Source organism: Hypanus sabinus, chromosome 10 (assembly GCF_030144855.1).
Source record: "Hypanus sabinus isolate sHypSab1 chromosome 10, sHypSab1.hap1, whole genome shotgun sequence".
NCBI classification, from domain to species: Eukaryota; Metazoa; Chordata; class Chondrichthyes; order Myliobatiformes; family Dasyatidae; genus Hypanus; species Hypanus sabinus.
Genome location: NC_082715.1, coordinates 26,513,962 through 26,530,915, shown reverse-complemented (window position 1 = coordinate 26,530,915; position 16,954 = coordinate 26,513,962). Strand labels below are relative to the sequence as shown.

Genomic DNA, 16,954 nt, shown 5'->3' with positions numbered 1-16,954 from the left:
GTAATTTCGTTTTCTCTGCAGGAGTTCATCAATTTCATAAATGCAACACATTATAGTTTGTTTATACATAGCATAAAGGCAAAACAAAACGTTGTATGCAGTGTTATTTCATTTTAAATGTCAAACGGGTTTTGTGGCTCCCAGTGTTTTCTTTTCTGTGGGAAACGGGTCCAAGTGGCTCTTTCAGTGGTAAAGGTTGCTGACCCCTGGTCTAGCTAAAGGATGGATACGGATCAAGATCGTAAAAGGAAAGTTGGCAAGTTTTTCTCTCACTCTCTCTCTCTCCCCAACAATTGCAACACAGTGAACAACAATGACTGCAGCCTGTATGAACTGAACTGAACTTTATATTTCCATTGGACAATTCATTATCCCCTAGACAACGATGGAGCTGATTTCTTATTAATTATTATTATACCCGCACTTTTAGGTTTAGTATTGATGACGTATATTATCTGTATATTTGCATTGATATTATTTTTGTGTATTTTTACTAATAAATACTGTTAAAAATAGTATCATCAGACTTCAACAGCTATTCCTATCTTTGCTGGTAAGATACCCAGTTACGGGGTTCGTAACAACGGGATATGAATATTGGAAGAAATGCTGGCATTTATTGTCCATCCTGAATTGCCTTGAAGTGAGAAGGTGTGAAGCATGAACCCTATGGGTGAGACTACATGAGGAAGAAGTGAGAAAGGACAGCATCTTTCTTTCCCTAAAGGGATAGTTCCTTGGAATACACATCACCCAGGGTCTCACCTGGACTGGTACACACTGGCTACATGGTTAGAAAAGCACAACAGCGCCTCTTTCACCTCAGACGGCTGAAGAAGTTTGGTATGCCCCCAAATCCTTAGGGACTTCTGCAGGAGCACCATTGAGAGCATCTCCTGACTGGCTGTGTCATCGCTGGGTTTGGGAATTGCACGACCCTCAATCACAGGGCGCTGCTGAGCATGGTGTGCACAGCCGAGCACAACTGTGGATGCGAACTTCCCTTTGTTCAGGACATTTACAGCAGCAGATGCATAAAAATGGCCCGGAGGATCATCAGGGACTCCAGCCATCCCAACCACAAACTTTTCCAGCTGCTACTGTTTAACAAACGGTATTGCAGCATTAAACCAGGACCAACAGACTCCGGGACAGCTTCTTTCACCAGGCCATCAGACTTATGAATAGACAGTGATCTGATTGCGTATCTGACTGCACATACATATATACTAAACAATTATGTATACAATCTTAGTGTTTGAGCAATATCCTCCCACATTTCCCTTCCGTATGGCTTGTACATTGCGACAGAGACACAACAAAGATTTTTACTCCCTTGTATGTAAGAAATAAAATAAATACAAATAATGGTAAACTAGATAGGTTTTTAACCTGGTGATTTTATTGTGGGTGTCACTGAGATTTTTGCATTCCCAGATATATTTAGCTACTTTGTTTTAAATTCCCCAGTTGTTATGGTGAGATTTAAACTCATTTCCTTTGACCGATGGTCCAGACATGCCCTGACCCAAGCTCAGAGGTATTTACTTATTGCATTATGTACTGCGCCTACATACTACATGTCAGAAGGCCTGTGTATCTTGCTATTACATAAATGCAAGTGCTCAGACTGTCTAACAAGGAAAAAAAACACATTTAGAATCTCTGTATTTTCATTTGGCCAGATTCCCCAGTTCTCTCTGTGGTTAAATATTTTCAGAAAAATAGTCTTGAATTTTATATCCCTGGGGTTCTATAAATATTAGAATACAGATTTGTACAATACGTTTGGCATCCAGCGTTGCTAGATGAAGCTGATGAAGGGTCTGGCCCGAAGCATCGACTGTTTACTCTTTTTCATAGATGCTGCCTAGCCTGCTGGGTTCCTCCAGCATTTTGTGTGTGTTAATTGATCTAATGGTATGTGACACACATGGAATAGAATTTATTACCAACCAAAACTGGGAGCTGGTATCAGAAAGTTTGATTAGGCTGCCCATTTTGACCTGAAGCATTTAGTCCACTGATTTTTATTACAATCTAGTTACAGTCTTGCTTGTCCTAAAACACTCAGTCTTGAAATTTTACATTGGAGCGGAAAACACACATCCTGGGGAGCAAGAAGGCCAGAAGATTGTATACTCAAGAGTCTAAACCTCCCACTTAAGTGATGAAGTTATCAGCTGAATCCATTCTGGAGTTCCACAATTTTGTTGTAACAAGGCATATAAAAACAGGTTATATGCAAGTACAGGAAGACCAAAAAAGAAAGGGAGAAGTAAATGTTGGGATGCTGAGAGGAAGAAATTAATAATTGGGAATAATCAAACAGGACAGATGTTAGAAAAAAATGTTGCATCTGCTTTCACGTGGAGGAAGCAGAAACATTGCAGTGTTTGGCTTTAATCATGAAGATTAGGAAGGGAGGGTGACAGAATATCCGGCATAATCATCTAATTTATATCCAGCTGTGTTTCTGGTCAATGATGACTGTGAGGTGTTGATAGTGGGGGCTCGACAATGATAGTGTTTAGTTAAACTTTCTGTTGTTGTTCATGGGTATTATCAGGTGATACTTAATGTCAGGATAAGTACTGTAATTTCAAAATATACTTGAAAGTTGATAAAGTATGTGCAACACAATGGAATTATTTATTGTACAATAGCCTATTAACTGTTTTAAGAAATAGCAAATTTATTCTTAGATTATTAATGTGCACGGAGATAATCAAAATAGTATCTTACCTCTCACAATGTGGCCCCTCATATCCTTCCTGACATGCGTTACATCGATAAGCATTATGCCCTTCCATAATACAGGTTGGACTAAAACTAAAAATAATTAAATGTAAATAATACATTATAAGTAAATAGATTAATGAAGATAGAATGTGCTCATTTTCTGAGATGTCAATAATGCAAAATAATTGTGTGATTACACACATATTAGAAAATACAAATATTCCTCTTTGGTTTGCTTCAGCTGTGAGATTGATCTTTTTTTAGACAGCACAAATATCAACATGGGTCCTGAAAACAAGTGAAGGTTTTGTCCGCCAGGCCAAGTGCCAGAGCAGCATTCTGGCCACAGCCATCAACACAGCAGCGGACTTCATAAATTCTTGATTTTTAATGAAACATTTTAGTGAATTTGAACATTCAATCACATGAGGGTTGGGTGTCAGGAAAATGTTTAAGATTTCAGAAATTTCAAACCAATCGCAAACTTCCAGATCTAAACAAGCTCCCTGGAGCTGGGTAAGGAATATAAATATTCTGAGTCCTGTCGAAGGGTCTCGACCTGAAACGTTGACTGTTAACTTTCTTCTATAGATGCTCCCCAGCCTGCTAAGTACCTCCAGCATTTTGTGTGTGTTGCAAGGTATATAAACATTTCAATAAGGCTGGCAAACTTTGATTTAACCTGCTCTGCGGGGAGGTGGGCGCAAAATTGGGCCCGTGGACTATTGCAAGTACATTCCCAACACTCTAATCCAGAATACCTGAACTACTCTTGTAATGGAGTCATTGCTGAGCTCAGTTCCATTTCCCTGCAGAAAGTAAATTACTGTTCCTCAAATTTTATGAATACTGATGAAATGGCTCAGTTGATTAAGCCAGTGATTAATGCAGCCATGATGGATGAGTATTTATTAGAATCTGTCTGTGCTGTCCACCACTGGGGTTGTTGTAAAGCCTGAGAAGCGAAGTTTTTTTGCTCAAGGGTATGGGTAAACAGTGTGGTAGCTGTTGATTACCATTAACTGCTCCAATTGGTCTTCTTTGTTACCTGCAGGAACTCATAGTGTATTTGGATGAGGCACTGGAGAGTGACTATCACTCAACCAACACATCATTGAAGAAATTGTTCAGAAGAATAGTGAAAAAAAGAAACTTGATGGACCCAATAAAACGAGATGTTTTCAAGTAGAAAATGTGTTCTGAAATAACCCCAATTTTAGATTTAATAATAATTTGGAAGATTTGATTCCTTTCTTTTATTTCCATAATACATAAGCCTAAAGTTCTAACGCTCCAGTTGTTGGATAATCTTTGATCTCTTGCCTTTTTTAGTGATCATGAGAAGTTTATGTAATACGCTGGTGTAAGACCATGTGTTATTTTATTAATACAATTATGCTGTTGGGTATTTTATTTTCTGCAGATTTTCTCAAAAATTCAATAAGTATTCCTTTAATTACATTATACAATTGAGGATTTCATTTTTGCTGTTCAAATTTTTAAAAATCAGTTGATTAAGTTAGGCTTGGTGAATTAACCAATAGGATTTGTCTTGTCTTCTCTTATTTGTATTTTTGAGAGAGCATGGGAAAAGAAAGGGGAGTCATTTTTCAGGGAGAGTGTGGGATTGAAGGCAGAGTATGGAAATGGACAACAGACATTGAACATCAGAGAAGAACATGATGAAACGTTCACAGAACCCATTTAGAAGGATTGATACTGATGTAGGAGAATCCTCATGCAGACAATGGTCTCATGGAGAATGCACAGATAACTTTCAGTTAGTTAGTTAGCACACGCTTTTTGAAAAAAGTTTGATGCCTTCTTCCGTGGAAGTTGTGTGAATATTTGTTTCCTGGTACAGGTTCTTCAGCGCAAAACCATTTCAGTATCGTGAGTAAACAAAGTGAAGTAAACTGGATTGATTACAGAACAATGAGCTCCAACAATTACCTGCACAATATAAACTAATATTTATATATTGTACATGATTTTTTCCTTTATTTTGTATTATAAATTATTATTGTTTGTATTAGTTTAAAATATTATGTCAATACAATTTTGATCTAAGTTTATACTGGTGTGAATTAAATGATTGTTTCTTGGTGAATGTGTCAGTGTTCATACAAGTAATTGTCTTTCTTTTCCTTAGAAGGAACATTCAAACTTGTATGTTTGTGGTTACCCGAAATCATATTTACCCTAGACAAGTTTATTTACCGTAAATAGCCTTCTCATCATTACTCCCCATGCATTGTAGAGTTATGTAGATGTTAAGTCGAATTCAAGTAAAAGCAAACTCATTCCAAGCCTACGGTGAGAGGGTTATATACATAATTCAATTCATCGTGTTTAATTGTTCCCATTAACATTTGAAAATCTTCAATGCTGTAAACTTACTTATTACTGGAGATTTGAAGAGGACAAGCACAAGGGTAGCAGTCATTTGGAAATCCTCTTATAATCCCATAATATCCAGGAGCACAGAATTCACAATAGTCACCAGCTGTGTTGTCACGGCAATTCTGAGGGGGAAAATATTCCATTTAGGGAAAATTTACTACTTCACCACAAACTCAGTCATTCACTCCAGAAACTTTTCTCTTTCAATCAATAAAGTAATACTTGGTGGAGATGGGTCTTCCCAAAACTATGAACAGGTCCAAGTAATTCACAAGAAAATGGGATGAAGGCGTATCAGAAAGCTCCTTTTGAGGTATTATGAGGCAGTACTGCACATAGCAACTGAAGCAACTATTCTCATTCACTCAGAGTGTTCATTTTCTGTCCATGATCATGTTATATTCCCAGTAAAGTATTACCTTATAAAGACAGTCCGTCAACAGCCAAAGATTCAAAATCTTGAAAGTTATATACATAGTGAGAAAATATTTGAAAAAGTAGTAAATTTTTTTGAGCATTAATTTCAAAATCTATAGGCTTTAAGAAGTCATCTATCTGGTGAAAGGCAGTAATTCTACTGTTAACAGATGTTTCTTTTCACATTAATTCTTTAGGTTGAAAAAAAATTCCTGCAATGCAGTTTCTCTTTTGGCACCATTGCAATAACATCTTCCCACAGGAAGATTATTTACAGTGCCCCAGAGCCTGCTAGAGCATGTATTGTTGGTACCTAGTCACTGTCTTTGAAGTAAATGTTGTTGACTCCGTCTGAACAGTAAACTATCTGCTATAGCTCTAACACTATTCTAACCCATGAAGAGTTGGTATGACCAACCACTAGCTGGACAACAAGGCCTCTGAAGTTAACCAAGTCTTCCTGAAACACACTGGAGAAGCACTTCTCCCCACACATTCCAGGAAGAGGAGAGTATACCACAGGCTCTCAAGGAAGCATATGGTTGCATCAAGAAAGGAGACTTGCCTGGTTCAACCTTCACTTCAGAACCTCGATCACTGAATCTCAGTCACTGAGTTACCATGCACAGAAGACACTTGCAGATGTGCACTTTTGAAAATTCAACTCCAGGGCATCATTGACCTTTTCAACGAACTGTTCAACAACATGGGTTGAATATTCAACAACAACTCAGTAACTTAAAGACCAAGGACCAATGCATCCTTGCCAAGCTGACTGAATGCTGGAAAATAAACTTGATGTTCACTATGCAACAATGCCAAATAAATTATGGGGTGTAAAATGAACCCAATATTCATGGCCTTTTATTGACCTCACAAAAACTTTTGATTCTAACAATCAAGCGTGGGGAATAAACCAGACTCCGCTATTATTAGAACTACTGTACATCTGAATCAGAATCAGGTTTATTATCACTGGAATGTGTCATGAAATTCGTTAACTTAGCAGCAGCAGTTCAATACAAACCATAATATAGAAATAAACAAATCAATCAATTGATCAATCAATCAACTGGATACTGTTGATGGGGATGACCTACCAGGAATGAGTTGCAGTGGTCCTGCCTCTGGCACAGAGGTTGAACCCTCAACTAGAAAGGGGAGGAGGGAAGAGAAGGGAGCGATAGTTTTAGGGGATTCTATAGTTAGGGGGGCAGATAGGAGATTTTGTGGGGCAGATCGGGAGTCTCGGATGGTATGTTGCCTCCCTGGTGCCAGGGTCCGGGACATCTCAGATCAGGTGCAGGCTATTCTTGAGAACGAGGGCATGAACCCAGATGTAGTGGTCCATGTAGGGACCAACAATGCAGGTAAGGTGAGTGAGATGGTCCTGCTTAGAGAGTTCAGGGAGTTAGGAGTGAAGCTGAAAGGCAGGACCTCCAGGGTGACAATCTCGGGATTGCTACCTGTGCCACGTGTGAGTGAGGCGAAGAATAGAATGATTATGCACATTAATATGAGGCTGAGAGCATGGTGCAGGAAGGAAGGGTTCAGGTTTTTGGATAATAGGTTTTTGGATAATTGGTCTTTGTTCCAGGGACATTGGGATCTGTTTCGAAGGGACGGTCTACATCTGAACCGGAGGGGTACGAGCATTCTTGCAGGAGTGTTTGCCAGTGCTGCTCGGGGGGGGGGGGGGGTTTAAACTAGATGTGCAGGGGGCAGGGATCCAGATCCAGAGGGTTGGTCAGAAGGAGCATGGGATTAAATGTGTAGAAGGTTTGGGTAATCTTGAGAAGGTCATCAAAATTCAGGGTGCAATTAGCCCGATGGAAGTTCAAGGAGCTGGGTTAGGTACAGTAGACAGTCTTTTAAGCAAAGAGAGGAGGAATGGGCTAAGAATTCTATACTTGAATGCACGTAGTGTCAGAAATAAGGCAGATGAGCTTGAAGCTTAGATGAAAATGGGGAACTACGATATTGTTGGGATAACGGAGACATGGCTGCAAGGGGATCAGGCCTGGGAATTGAGTGTACCAGGGTATACGTGCTATCGTAGAGACAGAAATATGGGAAGAGGGGGTGGGGTGGCCCTGTTGGTAAGGAATGAGATTCAGTCCTTAGCAAGAGGTGACTTGGGAACAGGGGAAGTAGAGTCTGTGTGGATTGAGCTGAGGAACAGCAAGGGTAAAAAGACCCTAATGGGTGTTGTGTACAGGCCCCCAAACAGTAGCATGGATATTGGGTACAAGTTGATTAGGGAGTTAACATTGGCATGTGCTAAAGGTAATGTAGTCGTTATGGGAGATTTCAACATGCAGGTGAACTGGGAGAATCAGGTAGGTGCTGGACCCCAGGATAGGGAGTTTGTGGAGTGTCTAAGGGATGTATTTTTGGAACAGCTTGTGCTTGAGCCAACCAGGAACGAGGCTATTTTGGACTTGGTGATGTGTAATGAACAGGAATTGATAAGTGATCTTGAAGTAAAGGAGCCATTAGGAAGTAGTGATCATAACACGATAAGTTTTTATCTACAATTTGAGAGGGATAAGGGCAGATCAGAGGTGTCAGTGTTGCAATTAAATAAAGGAGACTACGGAGCCATGAGGGAAGAGCTGGCCAAAGTTAAATGGGCGGATGCCCTGGCAGGAAAGACAGTGGATCAGCAGTGGCAGATATTCTTGGGCATAATACAAAAGATGCAAAAGCAGTTCATTCCAATGAGAAGGAAGGATTCAAAGAGGGGGAAGGGGCCACAGTGGTTGACAAAGGAAGTCAGAGATTGTATAGCATTAAAGAAAAAGAAGTATGACAGGGCTAAGATGAGTGGGAATACAGATGATTGGGAAAGTTTTAAGGAGCAGCAGATCTTAACTAAAAAAGCAATACGGAGAGAAAAAATCAGGTATGAGCTCAGTCTAGCCAGGAATATAAAAGGGGATAGCAAAAGCTTTTTTAGCTATGTGAAGAGAAAGAAGATAGTTAAGAACAATGTTGGCCCCTTGAAGAATGAATTGGGAGAAATTGTTATGGGAATCAGGGAAATGGCAACAGAATTTAATGCGTACTTTAGATCTGTCTTCACCAGGGAGGACACAAGCAATCTCCCAGATGTATGGATGGGCCAGGGTCATAAGATATCAGAGGAATTGAGACAGATTGACATTAGGAAAGAAACTGTGATGAGTAGACTGGTAGGACTGAAGGCTAATAAATCCCCGGGTCCAGATGGTCTGCATCCGAGGGTTCTAAAAGAGGTGGCTCAGGAAATTGCGGATGCATTGGTAATCATTTTCCAATGTTCCTTAGATTCAGGATCAGTTCCTGAAGGTTGGAGAGTGGCTAATGTTATCCCACTTTTCAAGAAGGGAGGGAAGGAGAAAACGGAGAACTATCGCCCTGTTAGCCTAACGTCAGTCGTGGGGAAGATGCTTGAGTCCATTATTAAGGACGAAATAGTGGCACATCTAGATGGCAGAAATAGGATTAGGCCGAGCCAGCATGGATTTACCAAGGGCAAATCATGCTTGACTAATCCGTTGGAGTTTTTTGAGGGTGTAACAAGGATGTTAGACGAGGGTAAGCCAGTGGATGTTGTATACCTAGATTTTCAGAAGGCATTCGATAAGGTGCCACATAGGAGATCGGTGAGTAAAATCAGAGCTCATGGCATTGGGGGCAGGGTTTCAACATGGATAGAAAACTGGTTGGTAGATAGAAAGCAAAGGGTAGCAGTGAATGGGTGTTTCTCGGACTGGCTGGAGGTGACTGGTGGGGTACCACAGGGCTCTGTATTGGGGCCACAGCTCTTTACGATTTATGTCAATGATTTAGATGAGGGCATTGAAAACTATATCAGCAAGTTTGCTGACGATACTAAACTGGGTGGCAGTGTGACATGCGAAGAGGACATTAGGAGAATACAGGGAGACTTGGATAGGCTGGGTGAGTGGGCAGATACTTGGCAGATGTCATTCAATGTGAATAAGTGTGAAGTTATCCACTTTGGAAGCAGGAACAAGAGGGCAGAGTATTGTCTGAATGGTGTAGAGTTAGGTAAGGGAGAAATGCAAAGAGACCTAGGAGTCCTAGTTCACCAGTCAATGAAGGTGAATGAGCAAGTGCAACAGGCAGTGAAGAGGGCAAATGGAATGTTGGCCTTTGTTACAAGGGAAATTGAATACAAGAGCAAGGATGTCCTTTTGCATTTGTACAGGGCCCTGGTGAGACCACACCTGGAATATTGTGTACAGTTTTGGTCTCCAGGTTTAAGGAAGGACATTCTGGCAGTTGAGGAAGTGCAGCGTAGATTCACTAGGTTGATTCTTGGGATGGCAGGGCTGTCTTACGCAGAGATTGGAGAGATTGGGCTTTTACACGCTGGAATTGAGGAGATTGAGAGGGGATCTGATTGAAACGTTTAAGATAATTAAAGGATTTGATAGGATTGAGGCAGGAAATATGTTCCAGATGTTGGGAGAGTCCAGTACCAGAGGGCATGGATTGAGAATAAGAGGTCAGTTATTTAAAACAGAGTTGAGGAAGAGCTTCTTCTACCAGAGAGTTGTGCAGGTGTGGAATGCACTACCTCGGAAGACGGTGGAGGCCAATTCTCTGGATGCTTTCAAGAAGGAGCTAGATAGATATCTGATGGATAGGGGAATCAAGGGATATGGGGACAAGGCAGGGACTGGGTATTGATAGTGAATGATCAGCCATGATTTCAGAATGGCGGTGCAGACTCGAGGGGCCGAATGGTCTACTTCAGCACCTATTGTCTATTGTCTATTGTCAATTACAGTATATGTAGATTGGAGATTAAATATCGTGCAAAACCAGAAATATATATTGCAAAAAGTGAGATAGCATTCACCGGTTGAATGTCCATTTAGGAATTTGATGGCAGAGGGGAAGAAGCTGTTCCTGAATTGCTGAGTGTGTGCCTTCATGCTTCTGTACCTCCTATCTGATAGTAACAGTGAGAAAAGGGCATGCCCTGAGTGCTGAGGGTCCTTTACAATGGACATTGACTATGCTGAGACACCACTCCTTGAAGATGCGCTGGGTCCTTTATAGGCTAGTACCCAAGATGGAGCTAAGTTTATGACTCACTACAGCTTCTTTCAGTCCTGTGCAGTAGACTACACCCCCCCCCCCCCATACAGTGATGCAGCCTGTCAGAATGCTCTCCATGTTACATCTATAGAAGTTTTTGAGTGTTTTTGTTGATGTACCAAATCTCTTCAAACTCCTAATGAAGTACAGATGCTGTCTTGCTTTCTTTATAGCTGCATCGATATGTTGAGACCAGGTTAGATCCTCAGAGATCTGCTCACTCTCTCCACTTCTGATCCCTCTATGAGGATTGGTATGTGTTCCTTCGTCTTACCCTTCCTGACGTCCACAATCAGTTCTTTCATCTTACTGATGTTGTTGCTGCTACACCATTCCACCAGTTGGAATATCTCGCTTCTGAACGCCCTCTCGTCTCCATCTGAGATTTGTTACAAACCCCATAATTGGGTCACTTACCAGCAAAGATAGAGAAGTCCATTGAAGTCTGATGGTACTATTTTTAAAAGTATTTATTGATAAAGGGGCACAAAAATAAGATTAATGCAAACATACAGATAATATACGTCGTCAATACTAAATCTAAAAGCGCGGGTATAATAATAACCAATAAGAATTAGCCCTATCGTTGTCTAGGGGATAATGTATTGTCCGATGGAAATATAAAAGTCACTGTTAGTTCGTTCAAGCTGCAGCGTTTTGGGTTTAAGAGAGAGACGGTTTAACTTGCTCAGGTCTTTTATGATGCCAATCCTTTGAGTCGGGGAGTTGGTTTCCCCGTTGTTAGCTAAAAGCCATTTTCCGTGTTACAAGCCACCAGTCCCAGGCAACGGAACTGAACGCACGTGGCCTCCTTCAAATGGCTTCCCTCGATCACGGGAGTGCTAGCGTTTCTTCTGGGGCGTCTGAGGGGCTGTTCCCACAGACCCTCTTTTAACCTGACTCGCAGGGTCGTAGACGTCAATCAGGTTGGGGGTGATGTAATCTCTCCCTCGACCAGTCCACTTTGCCTGAGGGCGTCCACGTAGTACAGTCTCCAATCCACAAAATTCGCCTTCCAGAGACAATGGCCATGTCCCGTAGCTTTACATCGCAGGGTAACAAGACATTCCGCAAGTCTCTCTCTCATTCTCCTGGGCCCCCTGACCCAACTCAACAGTGATCTTGCGATTCTCACAAAGGAGGGGCTGCAGGCATAACAGATTCTACCAACAATGGTTGTACCATCAGCAAATTTATAGATGGTATTTGAGCTATACCTAGCCACACAGACATGGGTATAGAGAGAGTAGGGCAGTGGGCTAAGCACACACCATTGAGGTGCACCAGTGTTAATCGTCAGCAAGGAGGAGATGTTATCACCAATCCACACAGATTGTTGTCTTCTGGTTAGGAAGTTGAGAATCCAGTTGCAGAGGGAGGTATAGAGACACAGGTTCTGTAACTTATCAATCAGGATGGTGTTAAATGCTGAGCTACAGTCAATGTATGGCATCCTGACACAGATGTTTCTATTGATCAGGTGGTCTAAGGCTGTGTGAAAAGCCATCGATATTATGTCTGCCATTGACCTATTGTGGCAATAGGCAAATTGCAGTGGATCCAGCTCCTCGCTGAGGCAGGAGTTCAGACTAGCCATGACCAACCTCTTGTGCTAGTGGGTGATCGTCATTAAGTCAGCTCATATTATTCTTCTTAGGCACTGGGTTAATTGTCGCCTATTTGAAGCAAGTGGGAACTTATCCCCATGGCAGTGAGAGGTTGAAAATAATCCTGCCAGTTGGTTGGCACAAGTTTTCAGAGCCTGAAAGTGATCTGTTAGGCTCAGATATCAACATATTGATATATCAATATATCAAATTTCCAAAATTTGAAGTGTTTTGCTTTTACGTGCAAATAATGTCTCCACAGAAATTAACTTCATTAGCTATGTCGATGTAACAATTAGGCTATTCATTACCTGGCATATGGAGGTCTTCTGGTCACAGATGTCACTGTGGCCATTGCACTGACATCGTACACAACTTCTCACCACAGGTGTAGGATCTCTGCTATCTGTTCTCAGTGGAAATCTATAATAACCTGGAATGCAACTCTGAGGTGAAAGGAAAACAAAGTAACATGTTCATTATTTTCAAAATTTTACACACTTTTTATGTCTTTCATGAATGTTGTGCCCACAATGACAGTGCCAATATCTAGCTAATGGATTTTTTTATAACCTGATCTAATCTCTGGCTTCCGCAGTCTTTTTGTCCCAGGTCCTCACACAGGGCTCTATATTCCTTCAATATCTCAGCCAAAACTGGTTTCTACAATGGTAAAAAAATAACTACAGAGATTCTTACATAAATAAGGGCTCACTGAATTGGGGACGATGCACCAACATGGATGCACCAGCATGGCTAAAAGCAGAGAAAGCAGGTGTGAATGGATTTATTTCAAATTAGCACATTTTGCTAGAGGTATTATAAGACTCAGAACTTGGCCTTCGGGCATATATATTACTGGCTTCAATGCAAAAATTGTGAAACATATCCAACTCTGCCTACAAAGCACAACTAAAAAAAAAACTGAGCTATAAGGACATTGCAAAATGTGCATTACAATCATTTCTATGTTATCAGTATTTATCTGTTTTGGTTAACAAAATGAAATATTGGCTTTGCTTCACTTTTATTTCATTAGATCCTAAACTCTATCAACATTACCTGACATGAGGGGCCAGAATATCCTTCAGGACAAAAGCATTGTTCAATCTGATGGGCACTTTCTGCCACTGAGTAGCTGTCACTTATGTCAGCTACTTCCATAGAGATCTCAGAGATCCTAGGCAAAGACAAATAATGGAATTTGGTAAAATTGTTCAAACATCTGTGCATCTGATTTGAAACTTATTTTATTGTGTTTTTAAAGACATTAAGCCATGCATCTTTATGCCAAATTGCATTTTTATGGTAAATATATGAAATGCTGGAGACAGAGATGCAGCTCATCATTGTACATTAAATCAGCCAAGCTGAACTTCAATAGCAATGCTTAGCAAAATACTTCATCTTGTAATACATACTCAGTTGACACTTGTTCTGGAAATTCAAAGCCACAGTTTTTGTTAATGGAATACAATTACATGTTAATAATTCCATAAATTCTTTCTCCACAGATAAGTGTCATTGTCAATTTGTAAGACTTGATGTTAACAATTTCTTAAAACAGTAGGATTTTCTTAATGGGTAAACAGTTCTGACTAATGAAATGGTCTTTTAATCTGATAGAATTCACAAAAGAAAATGTTGCAATATGTGGACAGTTACGCAGATCCTGAACATATGAACATTTCAAGTAATTGAAACAGAACATTTTGATGAATGCATCACATAAAGGAATCTAATTAAGTGAAGCATGCTTTTGCAGCATTGATATTGGCAGCATGTCACCGTGAAATTTCGAATAGCAAAGCCTTTGTTATTAAGCGTAAAAATCTTATTTAAAAATGTTTTGAGGTGAACTTTGTCATTCTTTCTTAATAAAAGCAAATAGTTTATTCGGCTGTTGGTAAACATCAAAATACTGGACAGCTTTGCACTCATTCTTAGCAGAATATTGAACTCAGGAATACAAGATCTTAGAATTTAACTTCTGCAGGGTAATACTTTACATTTTGCAATTATATTTTCAATATCCTTATTCCATTTCCTATGATTACCCATATTTATACCTGGTTTGTCTCATAAAAGTCCCATAAGATGCCTTGATGAGGATAGAATCAATGTCAGATAACACATCCATGAAGTCTTGGCGAGATACAGGTCTGCCATCTGGTGAATGGGCATATTTCCATTCATGCTAAAGAAATAATGTTTAGAATTTAATTAGCATTCATGGTAACGATTACTCAAAAATAATTAGATTTTGAAACAAATGCAAGAATTCTATGAATCCTAACAATGGGTTTATCACAATAAATAGTCATTCTGCTCTTATGGTTGATAATCCTAAAAAAAAAGAATGTTTCAGAGATAAAGGTACAACAATGTAGTTTTGAGCACAGCTCCCACCGGGAAAGTAGTATCAGTGAAAATAACCACGCAATGATTTTATTAACTCATATTATTATGCAGGTATGAAGGGTAATTTCACAGCTAGTGAAATGATCCACCATAGAAAAATTAAAATGGTAGCAGATTTGCTGCAGTGAATTCATGCTCTGAGTGAATTTTAATTTCTAATTTGACAAAAGTTGGCAAGGTCTTTGATTTTAGTGCAGCATTTCTGGAATGTGACACTGTCAGATACAAATTATTTCATGTGAAGATTAACATGAATCTTAAAATCTAGAATTGCACGATGTCATGCATGGTTTTTTACAAACATTCAGTCAGAAAGGTCAGAGGTTCAAAAATGAATTTTAATAGCCAGAAATTTAGAAACACAAGAATTGGACACATTATTTGTATTCTAAAATGCCAATCATGTCATTATAAGACAAAAATAAAGAAACCTTACAATAAAGGACCTTTAAATGGCAGTGTTCATTCTGGTGGGTTAGTATGTGCATTTATGACTTCAAATCACAGTTGAAGAAAACAAAGTTCTTTTAGTCTTTTGATCAGAATTATATCTTGAACTAAAAAAAAACACAAATTGATCTGCTGCATTCCTCCAGCATTTTGTATGTGTTGCTCTGGAAGAATTCCCAGCATCTGCAGAATCTCTCACGTTTAAAATTAACTGGTCTTTGATTTTATGATTGCTGCATTGATGGACTTGGATACTTCTACACTCAAAAGTAAGTATATTGAGATTATTCAATGCAATAAAATACTATAAAAAGGCATTAGTACTTCTAGCAAAGAACTGTTTAACACAACCAACCTGAACTCCCATTGGTTCTGCAAACTGTCTACTCCCATTGGTTGTGTAGCCTTAAATCTAATTATCAGATAGATGTTCAGCATAAAAGAATGAAAGGATGGCTTTGAACTGTCTGTAGTAGATTTTCAGCTCTACGAGCAAGGAGCAAATCACACCGACAGGTCTTGAAATCTGATCAGGTGTGTCAACGGGTTATTGCTCCAATAGATTACCACTCAGTTAAACGGCAATAAAAATCTACTTAACATTGTTTTTCACCTCATTTAAGATCAGGGTGATTTGAAACAGCACCCAGTTGGCCTGAGATACTAAAAATAAGAGAAAATCTGTAGATGCCGGAAATCCAAGCAACACACACAAAATGCCAGAGGAACTCAGCAGGCCAGGCAGCATCTATAGAAAAGAGTACAGTCAACGTTTCAGGTCGAGACCCATCGGTAGGACTAGAACCAAAGATGAAGTGTCAGAGGAAGAAAGTGGGGGGATGGGAGGAAGAACTACAAGGTACAAAAAAAATACAAAAATACAACTGCAGATGCTGTGGATCAAAGAATACGTACACAACGCTGGAAGAACTCAGCAGGTCAGGCAGCATCCGCGAGAAAAGAGTAGCCAATGTTTCGGGCCGAGACCCTTCATCAGGAACTACAAGGTGATAGGTGAAACCTGGAGGTGGGAGGGGTGAATAAAAGAGGTGTGAAGTTGATAGGTGAAAAAGATACAGGGCTGGAGAAGAGGGAATCTGATAGGAGAGGAGAGACGGCCATGGAAGAAAGAAAAGGAGAAGCACCAGAGACAGGTGATTGGCAGGTAAGGAGATAAGGTGAGAGAGGGGAATGGGAGTGGGGAATGGTGAATGGTGAAGGGGGGGGGCATTGCTGAAAGTTTGAGAAATCAATGTTCATGTCATCAAGTTGGGGGCTAGTCAGATAGAATAAAAGGTATTGCTCCTCCAACCTGAGTGTGGCTTCATCGCAACGGTAGAGGAGGCCGTGGAGTGACATGTCAGAATGGGAATGGGAAGTGGAATTAAAACGGGTGGCTTCTGGCCACATCTTTCTCTCCCCCCAACTTTTTGCTTTCTGCAGGGATTACTCCCTATGCGACTCCCTTGCCCATTCATCCCTCCCCACCGATCTCCCTCCTGGCACTAATCCTTGCAAGCGGGACAAGTGCTACACCTGTCCCTACACCTCTTCCCTCACTACCATTCAGGCCCCCAAATATTCCTTCCAGATGAGGTGCCACTTCACCTGTGAGTCTGTGGGGTCATCTACTGTATCCGGTGCTCCTGGTGTGGCCTCCTGTATATCGGTGAGACCCTATGCAGATTGGGAGACCGCTTCACCGAGCACGTATGCTCCATCTGTCAGTGGCCACCAATTTTAATTCCATTTCCCATTCCCACTCTGACACGTCACTCCATGGCCCCCTCTACTGTTGC

The 16,954-nt window shown here is 40.4% G+C and overlaps 1 protein-coding gene across 2 annotated transcripts in view; it reads right to left on the bottom strand.

The window, feature by feature from the left end:
- lama2 (laminin, alpha 2) overlaps positions 1-16,954 on the bottom strand; it is a 364,685-nt gene that overhangs the window by 100,335 nt on the left and 247,396 nt on the right. For both annotated transcript variants that reach the window (XM_059981534.1, XM_059981533.1), the window contains exons 27-31: positions 14,354-14,481; positions 13,347-13,464; positions 12,596-12,730; positions 5,143-5,267; positions 2,746-2,832 (exon numbers count right to left, since the gene is read on the bottom strand). In XM_059981534.1, coding sequence (XP_059837517.1) covers positions 2,746-2,832; positions 5,143-5,267; positions 12,596-12,730; positions 13,347-13,464; positions 14,354-14,481 — 593 coding nt within the window. The remainder of the gene's footprint in view (positions 1-2,745; positions 2,833-5,142; positions 5,268-12,595; positions 12,731-13,346; positions 13,465-14,353; positions 14,482-16,954) is intronic.